This window comes from Sarcophilus harrisii, chromosome 5 (genome assembly GCF_902635505.1).
Source record: "Sarcophilus harrisii chromosome 5, mSarHar1.11, whole genome shotgun sequence".
Lineage (NCBI taxonomy): Eukaryota > Metazoa > Chordata > Mammalia > Dasyuromorphia > Dasyuridae > Sarcophilus > Sarcophilus harrisii.
Genome location: NC_045430.1, coordinates 21,871,054 through 21,885,255, shown reverse-complemented (window position 1 = coordinate 21,885,255; position 14,202 = coordinate 21,871,054). Strand labels below are relative to the sequence as shown.

At 38.7% G+C, this 14,202-nt stretch overlaps 1 protein-coding gene and 1 pseudogene across 3 annotated transcripts in view; both read right to left on the bottom strand.

Moving 5' to 3' along the window:
• Window positions 1–14,202, bottom strand: part of LOC100920137 (putative tetratricopeptide repeat protein 41) — an 81,489-nt gene that overhangs the window by 46,163 nt on the left and 21,124 nt on the right. For all 3 annotated transcript variants that reach the window (XM_031940419.1, XM_031940418.1, XM_031940420.1), the window contains exons 3-4: window positions 11,815–12,791; window positions 9,017–9,197 (exon numbers count right to left, since the gene is read on the bottom strand). In XM_031940419.1, coding sequence (XP_031796279.1) covers window positions 9,017–9,197; window positions 11,815–12,601 — 968 coding nt within the window. In that variant the 5' untranslated portion in view covers window positions 12,602–12,791. The remainder of the gene's footprint in view (window positions 1–9,016; window positions 9,198–11,814; window positions 12,792–14,202) is intronic.
• Window positions 6,350–7,342, bottom strand: LOC111721057 (annotated as a pseudogene).

The following is a 14,202-nucleotide window of genomic DNA, read 5'->3' as shown; positions in this document are numbered from 1 at the left end:
AATAAATTGGTAAAGATAAACAAAAAAAGAGAAAATGATAGTTGGAAGGGTTATGAAAAACAGACATACTGATAAATTGTTGATAGACCTATAAATTGGTTCATTCTTTCTGGAAATTGATTTGGAACTCTTCCCCCAAAAGTCATCAAACTATGTATACTCTTTGGTCCAGTCATATCACTATAGGCTTAGAGAGGTCAGAGAAAGAAAAGGACCCAAGTATATAAAAAAGTTTAAAGCAATCTCTCTACCACATGACAGACACTCTTCAATTGATCTTAGTCCAAATAAAGGTATGTTCCTCTTCATATCCTCACACTCAAAGGACTGAAGAAATATAAGTTCTTCTCAGTGACTGCACAGAACCCAGGGCAGCCAGGTGACTCCGTGGAAAAAGTACTGGACTTAAGGTCAAGAAGACTTCAGTTAAAAAATGCTAGTGGCCCTCAACAATTCTATTAATCCCTTTCATCCTTGCTTCCCTCCACTGTAAAAGGAGAATAATAATAGAACCTACACCACAGGGTAAGTGAGTATTGTAAGTATTAAGTGAGATCATGCATAGAAAGCACTATGTAAATGCTAGCTGTTATTACTACTGTTCAAGAGCACTGACCTATGATCACTCCACAGTTTCTAACTTCCTCCTCTAAAGCCTGGTTCTAATGCTCCAAGGCAGCACAGTAGTGACTCCTACATTTTCCAAGTTATGCTATTAGGGCACAAGCCTTAACTGACCCTGCTAAAACTACATTAGTTTTAAGTACAGGTTTATTAAACCAACCTTCTATGCTCTGTGTACCAGCCTAGCTAAGCCCAGAAAAGCATATGTCTAGAAGTGAGCAAAAATTCAGTCCTGAATGTCTATCAAAGCATGGGTGTGGAGAAAGGCAGGTAGCAAGGTACTCACTATAGAATTCTTTCTTCCTTTTAGAATGCCTTTATCGTTACCATCTCGAACAGCTCAATGCATCACCGGGCTCACTCACTTATGAAGCTAGGCCCAATTGGGGGCTTCACACAGGTAGTGAGATAACCAGGTGTCAGGGATGCGAAGGGAAGGATTCCTGTTCCTAAAGACCTCTGAGTTCAATTCAATTCAATTCAAAGATTCTTTGGTAGTTTTTAATCCTATCATCAGCAAGGAGGGACAATTTTGTCTCTTCTTTGATGAGGTTTATACTTTTAATTTCACTATTTTTTTAATATGCACTAATTAAGAGCCAACCATGTACAAGCAGTGTGCCAGATGTTAGTTATACAAACACAAAATATGAAACAATTTCTGCCCTCAAGAAGCTTACTTTCTGTTAATTCTTCCCACTCAAAAACTAGTTACTTTATTTTCTTTAATAGGCACAATCAACAGACATTCATATAAGTCATAGCCCCATGCTTTACGCGTTTTTTGTTAATTTGTTTTGGACACAACCAGTGAAAATTGACATAGAAAATTCCACGAGAGAAAACTCCCTCTACCAATAACAGAGGAGATTCTACTTTATCCTTAAAGTCTCTTTAAAAAAAATACCTGATACATTAGAAGGTAAAGTGTCTTGTGTGCGTGGATCATATGACAATAAGATGAGATAACAGCTATAAAGCACTTGGCACAGTGCCCAGCACATACTAGGAGCTTAAGAGATGCTGCCTATGCCCAAAGGCCTATAAAAGTGTGTACCCTTTGACCCAACTTTGTGGCTACTGGGTCTTTATCCCAAGGAGATCATAAAAGAAGGGAAAGGGACCCATGCATGCAAAAATGTTTGTGTCAGCCCTTTTTGTAGTAGCTAGAAACTGGAAACTGAGTCACTGAGTCCACCATCAGATGGAGAATGGCTGAATAAATTGTGGGATATGAACGCTAAGGAATATTATGTTCTATAAAAAACGACCAGCAGGATGACTTCAGAGGGGCCTGGAGAGACTCCCATGAACTGATCTGAATGAAGTGAACAGAACCAAGAGAAAGAACATTATACATGGTAACAGCAAGATTATATGATGATAGACCTAACTCTTCTCAGCAATGCAATGATCCAAGACAATTCTAATAGACATGAGATGGGGCATCTGCATCCAAAGAGAGGACTATGAATGAAGAGTAAAGCATACTGTTTCACCTATTTTTGTTTCTGTTTTCTTTCTCTTGGTTTTTTCCCCTTTTCTTCCACAATATGACAAATATGGAAATATGTTTAAAACAACTGTACAAGTACAACCTGTATCTGATTGCTTGCAGTCTTGAAGTGGGGGGGTGGAGATGGGGAGAAAAAATTTGGAATTCAAAATCTTACAAAAATGGATGGTGAAAACAGGAAGGAAGATAGGAAAGGAAAAAAAGAAAGAAGAGAAGGAAGGAAGGAAGGAAGGAAGGAAGGAAGGAAGGAAGGAAGGAAGGAAGGAAGGAAGGAAGGAAGGAAGGAAATTCAGATAATCAGCTAACTTATAAATAACTTATCATTTGAATCCTGGACTAAGGGAATTGGAGCTTTTTCATTGAAGTTATTCAGCTATGCTCTATTGATATGTGCCTGAGTGTTTATCTGTGATCTTGCAAAAATTAATGAGAGGTGAGTAGCATTAAAATCACATTGTGATGAAGGGAGTGACGGTATGGGGAGAAAGGGTTCATAGAAAATAAACTTTGTTTACCATCCCCCCCCCAAAAAAAGAAAGAAATGCTTGCTCCTGATGCTGAGTGAATGAGCAGAACCAGGAAAACATTATAAACAGTAAAAACAACATTGTGCAATGATTAACTTTGATAGACTTAGCTCTTTTCAGCAATGCAATGATTCAAGACAATTCCAAGGGTCTCATGACAGAAAATGTTATCTGCATTCGGAGAAAGAACTATGGAATCTAAATGCAGAACAAAGCTAACTAGTTTCGCTTCTTTGTTGTTTGTTTTGTCTTGTGATTTTTTTCCTTTTGTTCTGATTCTTCTTTCAGATAATGATTGATATGGAAATATTAGAATTGTACCTGTGTTACATATTGGATTGCTTAACATCTTGAGGAAAGGGAGGAAAGGGAGAGAGAAAAAAATTGGAACTCAAAATCTTATAAAAGTGAACGTTGAAAACCATCTTTACATGTAACTGGCAAAAATAAAATAAAATACTATTAAGTAGAAAGAAAAAAAAAGAAATGCTTGTTCCCTCTCCTCCCCCCCATTCTTAGGATATGAATATAGTATATGAATGAAATATATATAATACATATGTAATGTGTGCATATTTTTTTAAATTTATATATATAAAAGACAGAATTTGAAGGGGGGTCTTCCAGCCTCTAAATCTTCATAAATAGCCAATGTTCCAAAACAGAATTCCAAGTTTTATTAAGGCTGAAATTTGCATCTAAGATTGTGGAGAGTCTTGTACCTTTCTGATTCATTTCTGACTGCTATGAACCTAAAAACCAAACACATGTCTAAAGCCATTAGAGTTAAAACGAAGTAGTTTCAATTCATGACAACTCTTTCTCTATAAACATAAATTTGGAACCACAGTTTTTACTATCTTAAATGCCAATCATAGGATCATATTTTATATAATAGTTAGGACAACAACTAATATAGTAGTAAAATTAAAAATTTTTATCATCTCCCCAAAATAACTTGGAATATCAGTAGGAAAGTGGAAAAATTATCAAACCCTCTGTGGTCTCCTTCTTCAAGGTTAAAAGTGAATTGTGTTGCTTTAGAAAAGTGGGATAATATTAAGCCAGAGCTTTTAGGTTCCAGAAGAATGTTCCTTTTCTCCTGACACAATTAACGTGGGATGTGACTCTGTGCCAAGCATTGTTTAAAAATTATAAAGCAAACAATTAAGCCATGGACATTTAGGTTAGTATTTTAAGAAAGATGTGTCATGGCAGGGTCTGTTTGACTACTTCACTTTATATAATAGTGTTGGGTTCACAGTAAGAATTCAATGAGTGGTTCCTGGGATTATGTAAACTTCTCACCATCGTTAATAACTGCCTTAAAAAAAAAAAAAAATCTAGGGGCAGCTAGGTGGCGCAGTGGATAGTGCACTAGCCCTGAAGTCAGGATGGACCCGAGTTCAAATTTGACCTCAGATACATAGCACTTCCTGACTGTGTGACACTGGACAAGTTACCTAACCTCAATTGCCTCAGCAAAAAAAAAAAAAAAAAAAGAGAGAGAGAGAGAAAGTCTAGGTTTTTAAATACATGAAATGGGGCATTCAAAGAAAGCTTCCATGTTATACTGTTATGCCATGCTCATGGAAAGAAGGACAGCTAATTCCCAATTAGAGTCATTATTAAAGCCCATATTTAATATAACTTCAAGTAGTTCTAATTTGCATATATGTGACCAATTTATTGGGTTCCTTAAACACAATAATCAGGGGACCTAGCTATGGACCATCTTTTGATGGTCTCATAATCCACAAAGGTACCTAAACAATTTGAGTGATTACTTAGGACAAGAGGTGGGATATAGGACTGGACCATCACCACCAAAAAAGGATCTATTTGAAATTTAAGTGGACTTCATAAAAAACTGAGGGCCAAAGCAATGGTAGGGCACTTCTATATCGATGGAAGGGACCCTGCTATGAAAAGTCTCCATTTGAGATGATAACACAACAGCTTCTGATCTTCTGAGTCTCAGTTTTCCCATCAGCAAAATGAGGACATTAGACTAGATCACCTCCAAGGTCCCTCCAACTCTAAGTCTATGATTTTATGTATCTTTGTTAGTAAGAATGAGTAAAGAACATTTCCTGTTCTCTCTCTCTGGAACCAAGATCATTTCTGAGCAATGAGAATGACAGCAGGACACGTCAGAGGCAGGAGAAGTTGAGTGAATTGCAGTGGTCAGAATACTGGATAGTTGTGTTAAATAAGAAATAATAATCTACTTTTTCAACAAGCCCAAAGCAGATGAGGGCAAAAGATGAAACAGTCACTCAATCTAGTCAAATAGGCTAAAGAATATTGTTCTGGGATTTTTTAGGAAGAGAGAGAGAGAGAAAGAGAGAGAGAGAGAGAGAGAGAGAGAGAGAGAGAGAGAGAGAGAGAGAGAGAATGGTGATTTTTTTGTTTAATACATAATTTATTTAGTCATGATTTTTTAACCAGTTATTTGTTGTTGATTCAGTTTGGGGGTTAGTATGATATGAGGAATTGGTTGCATCATTGTCCATATATTGATCTTTTGATACAAAGTGGAAATTTATAACTATTGAGGTGTATGTACACATGCACATACATAAAATTATGTCTTCTGGAAAGGTGATACAAAGGTCCATGCTGTGGAACCCTAATGAAGGGGAGCCCAAAGGTAATCAGTGCATCAACAAAACATTACTGTATGGTATCTTATGACCAGGGACCAAAAGTTGTCTTCAGAATCTATGGGAACACCTACAGGGCATATACTTGGGGGGGGGGAAGGTTCTGTTTTATAGCAACTGCTTCAAGACTGTACAAGTCACATCCAGCATCACTTTGCAACAGGTATAACAAGTAGTAGTTACACTGTACTGTTCCCCATTTCTAATTTTGGGAAGAGACTAGAGTGTGTTTTATAGCTTTTATATTTCTGGTGTTGAATCACTAATCAAAGGAAGGCTTTGACCTAATTGAAATGCATATTATATAAAATCTCTTAACCACTGTCATGTTCTTTAGACAGTAAAGTAGTAGTGCATTAAAAGGCTTTAAAATGGACCTTCTTCTGGATTCCCCAGAGTGTTGGTACTCTTCTTTAAACAAACCTTCTCCTGTGGATTCAGTTTTGTTTTCGTTTGAAACGTCATGCTGCCTCAAGGTACATAAGATACTGAGGAAGACACCATTTACATATATGGGTGTATATGTACATACATATAATTTCCCCCTTTACATGTTAAAACAATTTTTAATATTTATGAATTTTTTAAATTTTGAATTCCACATTCTATCCCTTCCTCTGTCCCTCCCCTCCTCCTCCTCCTCCTCAAGATGGCAAGCAATCAAATATAAATTATATGGTACTGGTCATTTTGTATAAAAAGACTCGAATAAAAGAAAAAAATGAAAGAAAGTGAGAAATAGCATGCTTCAGTCTGTATTCAAACAATATCAATTTTTTTTCCTCTGGAGGTAAATAGGATGCTTCATCATTAAGTCCTTTGGGATTGTCTTAGATCATTGTATTGCTAAGAAAAGCTAAGTCTTCAGAGTTTTTCACTGAACAATATTGCTATTACTGAGTACAGCATTCTCCTAATTTTGTTCACTTCACTTTGCATCAGTCTCATATAAATTCAGCCATTCTCCAACTGATGAACATCTCTTTGATTTCTAATTCTTAGCCACTACAAAAAGAGCTGCTACAAATATTTTGGACGCTATCATCATCAATACCATATAGACCCTTAATCATGGTGAAAATTGGATTTGCTCTCCAAAGACTCTGCCAGATCTGCCCCAGCCAAGCCAATGGCCCTTCAGCTTGATCCCCTCATAAGTACTTTCAACAACCTGTTTATGAGCATCTTTCCAACCCTTTAATCAGTACCAGTTCCTAAAGCAGTCGAGACACAGGCAACATTCACACCGCTCCACGCAGGAACACCAGAGTCTGCATCATGCCAACTTGAAGAATGGACACTGAGTGAGTCTCTCCTCCATTAGGGGCAGAATCCAGGCTGCAACAATGTCCAATAACATAGTTTTAAGGAAAGCCACTTAGCTTCCAGGACACATATCAAAATATCCACTGGATTAGAAACAATAAGCAGCCTACAACTAGAGCTGTACTTAACAATAGGGAATTATGAATTTAAAGATATTCACATTACACTGTACCATATTAAGATGACTTCCTCCCTCCTGCTAACATGTCCTCAGCCACAACAATAACCAGCTTTGATTCTGTGTAGTCTTCAACAGAGACGTTTTTAGTGTGCTGAAGAAAAGGCTGCCATGTTGGAGATCCATTATCTCTCCCTTTAGTTTGTATTTTATAACATCACTTAGAGCAAATTCACCAACCAAATCCTTCATTAAGATATAAATGACATAAGTCATACCAATGGTACCAATCCTAACAACAATGCTTTGTTACGGGGAACCTAGTCTTCCTTTTGGACATTCACAGTTAGGTGATCCTTAACAGTAGTTCCCATTTGGAGGAAAATCTGAGAGCTGGAACATTACTGGTCAGCTTCAAGGACTTCTGAGTTAGAGCTTAGATTGCTGTTTCTGGACTAGTGTCTAAACATTCATTATTTTTTTAAATTTTGAGTCCTGAATTTTTTCCTTCCCTCCCAGCCATCCCCAACTCATTGTGAAGGCAAGAAATGTGATAGCAAGTATCTATATGAAATTATGCAAAACAGATTTTCTTATTATCCATGTTGCAAAAAAAACAAGAATAATAAAGTTTTATACACACACACACACACACACACACACACATATAGTTGAATCTGCAATCAGTTCTCTATTTGGAAGTGGACATTTTTCATCATGCTTCATTTGGAATTGTCTTAGTTCACTGTCTGGAACAGAGTAAGTCTTTCAGAGTTAATCATGCTTACAGCATGCTGTTATGTGCACAATGTTCTCCTAGTTCTGTTCACTTAACTTTACATCAGTTCATAGGAGACTTCCCAGGTTTTTCTGCAACCAATCCCTTCATCATTTTTTACAACACAACAGTATTGTCTGACAATCATATAGTACAACTTGTTTAGCCATTCCCCAATTAATGGGCATTCCCTCAATTTCCAATTCATTACCACTAGGAAAAGAGCTACTATAAATATTTTTGTGCATAAAGGTCCTTTTCCTTTTTGTTTGTTATCACTTTGGGAATACAGATCTAGTAGAGGTATTATTGGGTCTTTTGCCTCTCTTTTTATCCCCAGCACTTAGCACAATACCTGCATACAATAGGTATTTAAAAAATGCTTACTGACTGGACAGGGAGCTGACCTTGAAGCCACAAAGATCTTGGTTCAAGTCCTGTGTCTGACAATTGCTGGCTCTGTAACTCAATCAGATTACATAAATAGGCTCCACAAAATGACCTAAGACTCCAAGTGGTAGAGAAGGTAGTAACTAGTATCAGTAGCAAAAGTTCACTCACCTGGGAATTCCCTATAACAGGGAACTCACTGAGCAAGTTCCATCCCTATCCCTGTGACTCTCTCTGTGATAGAAAACATCCTCATGTGAAAACTCCCTCTACCAAGTCATAGAGAGAAGTATTTTATCTCACTGGATCCTGGGAAATCAGTACTATTATTATTCCCATTTTACCGTTGAGAGAATTGAGGCAGACAGGGCAAGGACTTGCCCAATTAGTGTGTGTCAGAGGCAAGATTTGAATCCAAGTGCTCCTGAGTCCAAGTCTGGGGCTCTATCCACCATGGTGCCACCTCTTAGCTGCCAGTTCATCTCAGAGTCTTGGAGAATGATCTGGGTTTGCCAGCAGTCATTTAACCAGATGCGTCTGATGTGGAAATTATAATGCCCAAATTTATTTCTTCTACTTTCTGAATCTGAGGATCACACAGAATCAAGAAATCTAGAGCTGGAATGGACCTCAAGGTCATTTTGTCCAACTCTTTCATCTTACAGATTTGGAAATTGAAACCCAAATATTCATTCACTGGGAATTTATTAAAGATCTCTTTCATGTATACCATTGTAAGAGGTGCTTTGAAAGATATAAATCTAAACATAAACAAACAAATGGACAGATAAAGCTAAGAGGCAGGTCCCTGCTCAAAAGGAGCTTCCAATCTTAGAGAGACGGAAGTTGACAAATGGGGAGAAATTGGGAAATGTGTACAAATGAAGGATTAGGACCCTGAAGGACCATGGAAATGAAAAGGCTTGTTGGAGGTGGTGAGCCCTGAGCCAGCTTCTGCAAGAAGGAACTAAAAAGATGGTATTTCTATTGCAAGGAAATCCCATTTGCCAAAATTTGCTACATTGCCCAAACCCAACCAAAAGCCACACCTGTAACATTTCACTCTGTTACCTGAGGATAGATTCCAGAGATCCGCCAGATTCCTCTTTGCCTGTCTCAGTTTGAGGATCCTTCATCACGAATTTTTCCAAAGCATCAAATACTTGTTTCGATTCTTTAGACAACACAAATATCTTCCGGCACTTTGCAGCAAAAGCTTCATGATAAGAACGTTCAAAATTATGCTCAGAGTCTTGAGAGACAAAAAAAGATATCTGTTAATACCTGACATTGGAAAGATTCAGTCGTCAGCTGTGTATAGTTCATTATCAGCTTCCCCATACAGTCGCTTGCCCCTCTGAGTCAAACTTATATTTTGGCAACTCTACAGTGCCTATTGTGCCAACCTCAATGGAGATTGAACAAATAAGCTTTTTTTATTCCCTCAGTGTGTGCTTACTTGGATATCTAAATTTTTCCATGACCTCAAATTGGAAAGGACAAAAAGCTGACAGCTGACCTTGGTGTGTCCTTTCACCATTTCAAATAAAATATTTTGAAGAATCCAAAATGAATTTCTAGGAGAAATACAAGCAATGCATAAAGCCTAAATGAAATGAGATTTAAATAAAAATAAAAAAAATAGTTTGGAAAACAAAAGGACAAAATATTACTTCCCAAGAAAAGGAGCATTTGCACTAGTGAGGCTGTACAGGCAAGTCATTCTATGCCTTTTCCCTTTCTGGATGTCTATTTCTTCAGGTGTGAAATTAAAAAACTGGACAAAGTAGTTTTTAAGGTAGCTCTTAGCTCTAAAAATCTGTCATGCTCAATTCAGTTTAAAAAAGACTCAACATGCATTCACTTAGGAGTCATCTATCTATCTTTAGGAGTCATCCTCTGGCTTTCAGTTAACTGTCTTTTGTCCATACTACAAAATAATGGATATTATGGTGATGAAATCAAGGAGATAATACCTAATTCAAAATAAAATAAACACGTGACATTCCCAATGGCCATTCTCTTTGTCAAAAGGCAGATTTGTTTAGGGGAAGAAATTACAGACAAAAATAAATGGTCATATATGAAATAAGAGTTGGGAAAGCATATAATTAGGCTAACTAGAGTTACCTAGAGTGAAGAGAAGGTGCCATTAGAGGGAAGGCACTAGGAGGAAGAGAGAGAATAGCTCATAGTGGGCTTAATCCTGAAGAGAATTTAGCAAACATCTTCATCATTCATCTTAAATGGATCTATTATAGGGGAAATACAGCTAAAGGTAGCCTTGGGGTTTCTCAGGACAACCAGGGAAGGCAGGGAACTGGGAGAGATTAAGGAGCCAGATGGAATGCACCAAGGTTGTTTAAAGATGTCCTGAGGTTTGAGGGAGAGACAAAAGAGTTCCTTCCTCACAAACCCTCTATACAACCAAGGTAATCTGGTCATTGGTTGTATCTGGTAACAGCCAGATGCGTTCCTTCCTGACTGGAAGAGAATTCACATCAGTGGCAGGGGGACAGAGAGGTGTCTTGGAGTGAGGACCAAACACTCAGGCGCTGTCCCAATATAGCACGGACTGCAACCTGCTTATGATTTAGGATCAGGATCCTAGGGAGTGTCCCAAGTCACACAACATGGCACACACCCATAGGAAGTGTAGCCCTTCTATAGCTTCACATTCCTACATGACAACTCTAAAAAATAGGTCATGTAGGCTTTAGGAAACAAGGATTTCTTTAGTTCAGGATAAGGAGAATTCCTCTCCCAATATAGACTGTCTCTTCTCTGTCATTTCCAACCTCAGAAAGTCACCTCAAGTAGTGGGGTTAAATTCAGAGTACATTGACCCAGAAAATCGCATTATTTATATCCTATTGTATTTTTATTCATTTTGTTAAGTATTTCCCTTATATGAGACTGCCTGAGGTAACAGACAGTATATGTTAAAGGTAGGACTCAAACCCACATTTTCCTGTCTCATTCTCCATCCCTTTTGACACTTTGCCTCAAAGAGCTGAGGCTCTGAGAGACCATTTGCCGGGGGTCACACCCAAGTCCTCATTCTAAATTCAGGAAATCCTAAAATCAGGACCACTAAACCATAATTCCTTAAGATTCTAATCCCTGCTCCTCCTCACTTCTGAGCCCCTGCCTATGCACACCTCAGGCCTTGGGAACCACTGCCAGTAGCTCATGGGATTCAAGACTCCATTTACTGTTAAAATGGTGGTCAGGATCTAAAGAATAATAGAAATAGCACGATGCTGTTGGTATATTCTGTTTTAAACTGATTAATGTGGGCTTGACTGTGCTATCTCACCTCACTGTTTTCCTCACTGACAAAATTGTTTCTCTGGGAAAGTATATTCTGAGATTAAAACATAATTGACTTATAAATTACTGATATTGAGGTCTTTTACTTGTATGCTTTTAAAGAATCCACTGATTAGAAACAGGATAATCCTTTCTTTGTTGAGACTATCACCTGCTACAATCAAATTTGTATATGCAATCTTTCTATGTATGAAGCAGGTTAGCCTCTCAAAAGGAAAGAGGTTTGTTCATGGTTCTTGTACTAATTTACACGGGGTCTGCTACAGAGTAGGTGCTTAATAAGTGTTTATTGATTGTTGACTTGGATCACTCCTGCAAACTATCATGTCATCTTTCTCCCTTCTGTTTTCCCAGAACCAATTAATTTATACTTTTGGCAGGAGCTCATTTTGATAAGACTAAGATCCACTTGTCATCAGAATACTATAACAACTACTTACCTTCGAACGCTATGTGACACATGAATGTTAAAAGCCTACTGAAAAACTGACTGTGGATGTTCAGCTCCAAGCCCTGATTTTTTTTTTTTTACTAACCTACATTGTCTGGCAGAACTGCAGCAGGGTAAAGTTTTTCTATCACAGTTGACCAGTCTTTGAAAACCAACTCGCCTAGCTCATGGAGATCTCTGTAAAACCTGACTGGCAGCCCTTTGCTAATGATCTTGGCTTTGAGCTCGCCAATCCGCCGTTTCTCATACTCCTTCTGCCGGGATTGTGGACAGGTAACCTTTCCCTTTTCCTGTTCTAACGCTTTCAGTAGCATGGCACCAGTCCGAAAATAGTAATACTGAAACTGGGAATCGTTTATAAAGGCTGCTTGGATCACTTCCAGCTCTGTGAAGCTGCAGGTGAAATTCTCCAAGACCCAAGGGTAGCCATTGTGGGCTGCAACGTAGAGATTCTTTTCTACCTTGGAGAGCCCTGGCAGATCAGGGGTTCCAGTAGTTATAAAATTTGCATCCTCCCTGAGGAATTCTCCATAGGTCTGGCCCAGCATGCAAAGGAAAAAAGGGAACGAGCTATTGATGTAATCGAGGCAAAGCTTCAGCTGCTGGGATTGCATGCCGCAGTACTGTCTACGAAAGTTAGGGCAGAGAGGGTCATGAGCCTCAGAGGCTGGCCACCTCAGGTCAATAGCCTTGAAATATGTCCCCCGGGAATTGCACATTTCATTAAGCTGGGGGAAGATGTTATTTGCCAAGAAATCTCTTTCTTCTTGAAAATCCTTTATAGTGGAACACACATAAGGCCGGATAGGGAGCTGAGGCTTTAAGACAGGCTGCGGAGTCTTCTCCATGAGTTCAATTGACTTCTGAAACATTTCATGTGGCTCAAGAATTCACAAAGTTGTACTCAGATCGATTACAAGGTGACTTGGATCTCAGCTGTCAATGCTTCTGAAATGTCCACTTATTAACATTTAGAGCCAGCAAACTTAAGCTTCTTCCCCAATAAAATTCATTTCTTTCTTAGCAACTTGTAATTAATAGAGAGGTCAGAGTTGAAAAAATCTAATGGAAGGAAAAAAAATGTTCATTTTAAAAATTATCAGGAATGTATGTCTTTTTTTCTGTTCTTAGAAAAAAATTTGGGGCAGCTAGGTGGCACAATGGATAGAGTACCAATCCTTTAGTCAGGAGGATCTGAGTTCAAATTTGACCTCTGATACTTAAGACTTCCTAACTATGTGACCCTAGGCAACAGACTTAACCCCAATTACCTAGGGAAGGGAAGGGAAAGGGAAAGGGAAAGGGAAATGGAAAGGGAAAGGGAAAGGGAAAGGGAAAGGGAAGAAGGAATGGAGGAAGGAATGGAGGAAGGAAGGGAGGAAGGAAGGGAGGAAAGAAGGGAGAGAGGGAAGGAGGGAGGGAGGGAGGGAGGGAAGATTTAGCTGCAGTAAGGAAATAATGAATATATAGGTATTCATCCCCTCTATCAAGTAACCTGTTTTATTCATACCATCCATTACACCTTACATCAACTCCTTCTGCCCACAGGAAAAACATGTAAAACTTAAAACTGCTCAGAGAACAGGCCAAATGGGAATTTGTTGGCTATAACCAGAGAAGACAAAGCTGAATATCACAGCTTTTAACACCTAAGACAAGGAGAACAACTGTGGGATGAAGTCTCTCAATGGGGATAAAAAAAATAAATTTAAAAAATCATGGTTAGGGAAGAGATCTGGGAGGAAAGAGGGGAAAATCACAGACTGAAATAAAAGTTGAGGCTGAGAACACATCTAGTATTTGAGAGGAGTTAGACCATTGTAAAGTCGTGTGTCTATGACTACTCTATGTCTTCTCTAGTTTATTGAAAATTCTCCCCATATGAGCTCCTAGAGAGTGTGTAACATCCATAGACAAAGGACATGCAAGTCTACACTGTTCTAAGACTAGGGGACTGGTTTGTGGTATTTTCCTTTCTGTTCCCCATTACTACAAGTCAGTCAGTCCACAAGCATTTATTAAGTGTTTTGTTTGTGCTAGAAACTGGGCTTAGGGATACACAGAAGAGCAAAAATATGGTCCCTGCCATCTAGTGGGGGACACCCTATGGATGCATAAGATCTAATCGGAGTAGATTTGAGAGAGTAAAGTACTAGAAGCTGGGGTATCTGAGAAAGTCCTACAGAAGGTGGGCATTGAGATGAGTCTTAAAGGAAATCAGGAAACAGAGGCAGAACATTCCAAGCATTAGGGCTTGTTGTGAGGAAGGAGGCCAGCACAGTGGGTCACAGAGGAAGGGAGGAGACAGAAGGCAACAGGAAAGCAAGGATTCTCTCTGGCCTTCCTGTCTCAGAGCCAGGCAGCCACATCTCCCCATCAGCATCGCAGGAGAACCTCTGAGAGTCTAGGGTGTCTTTTCTCTACTATTATGATTTGAATCCCCATTCTGGAATGTGTTAACATACACACACAC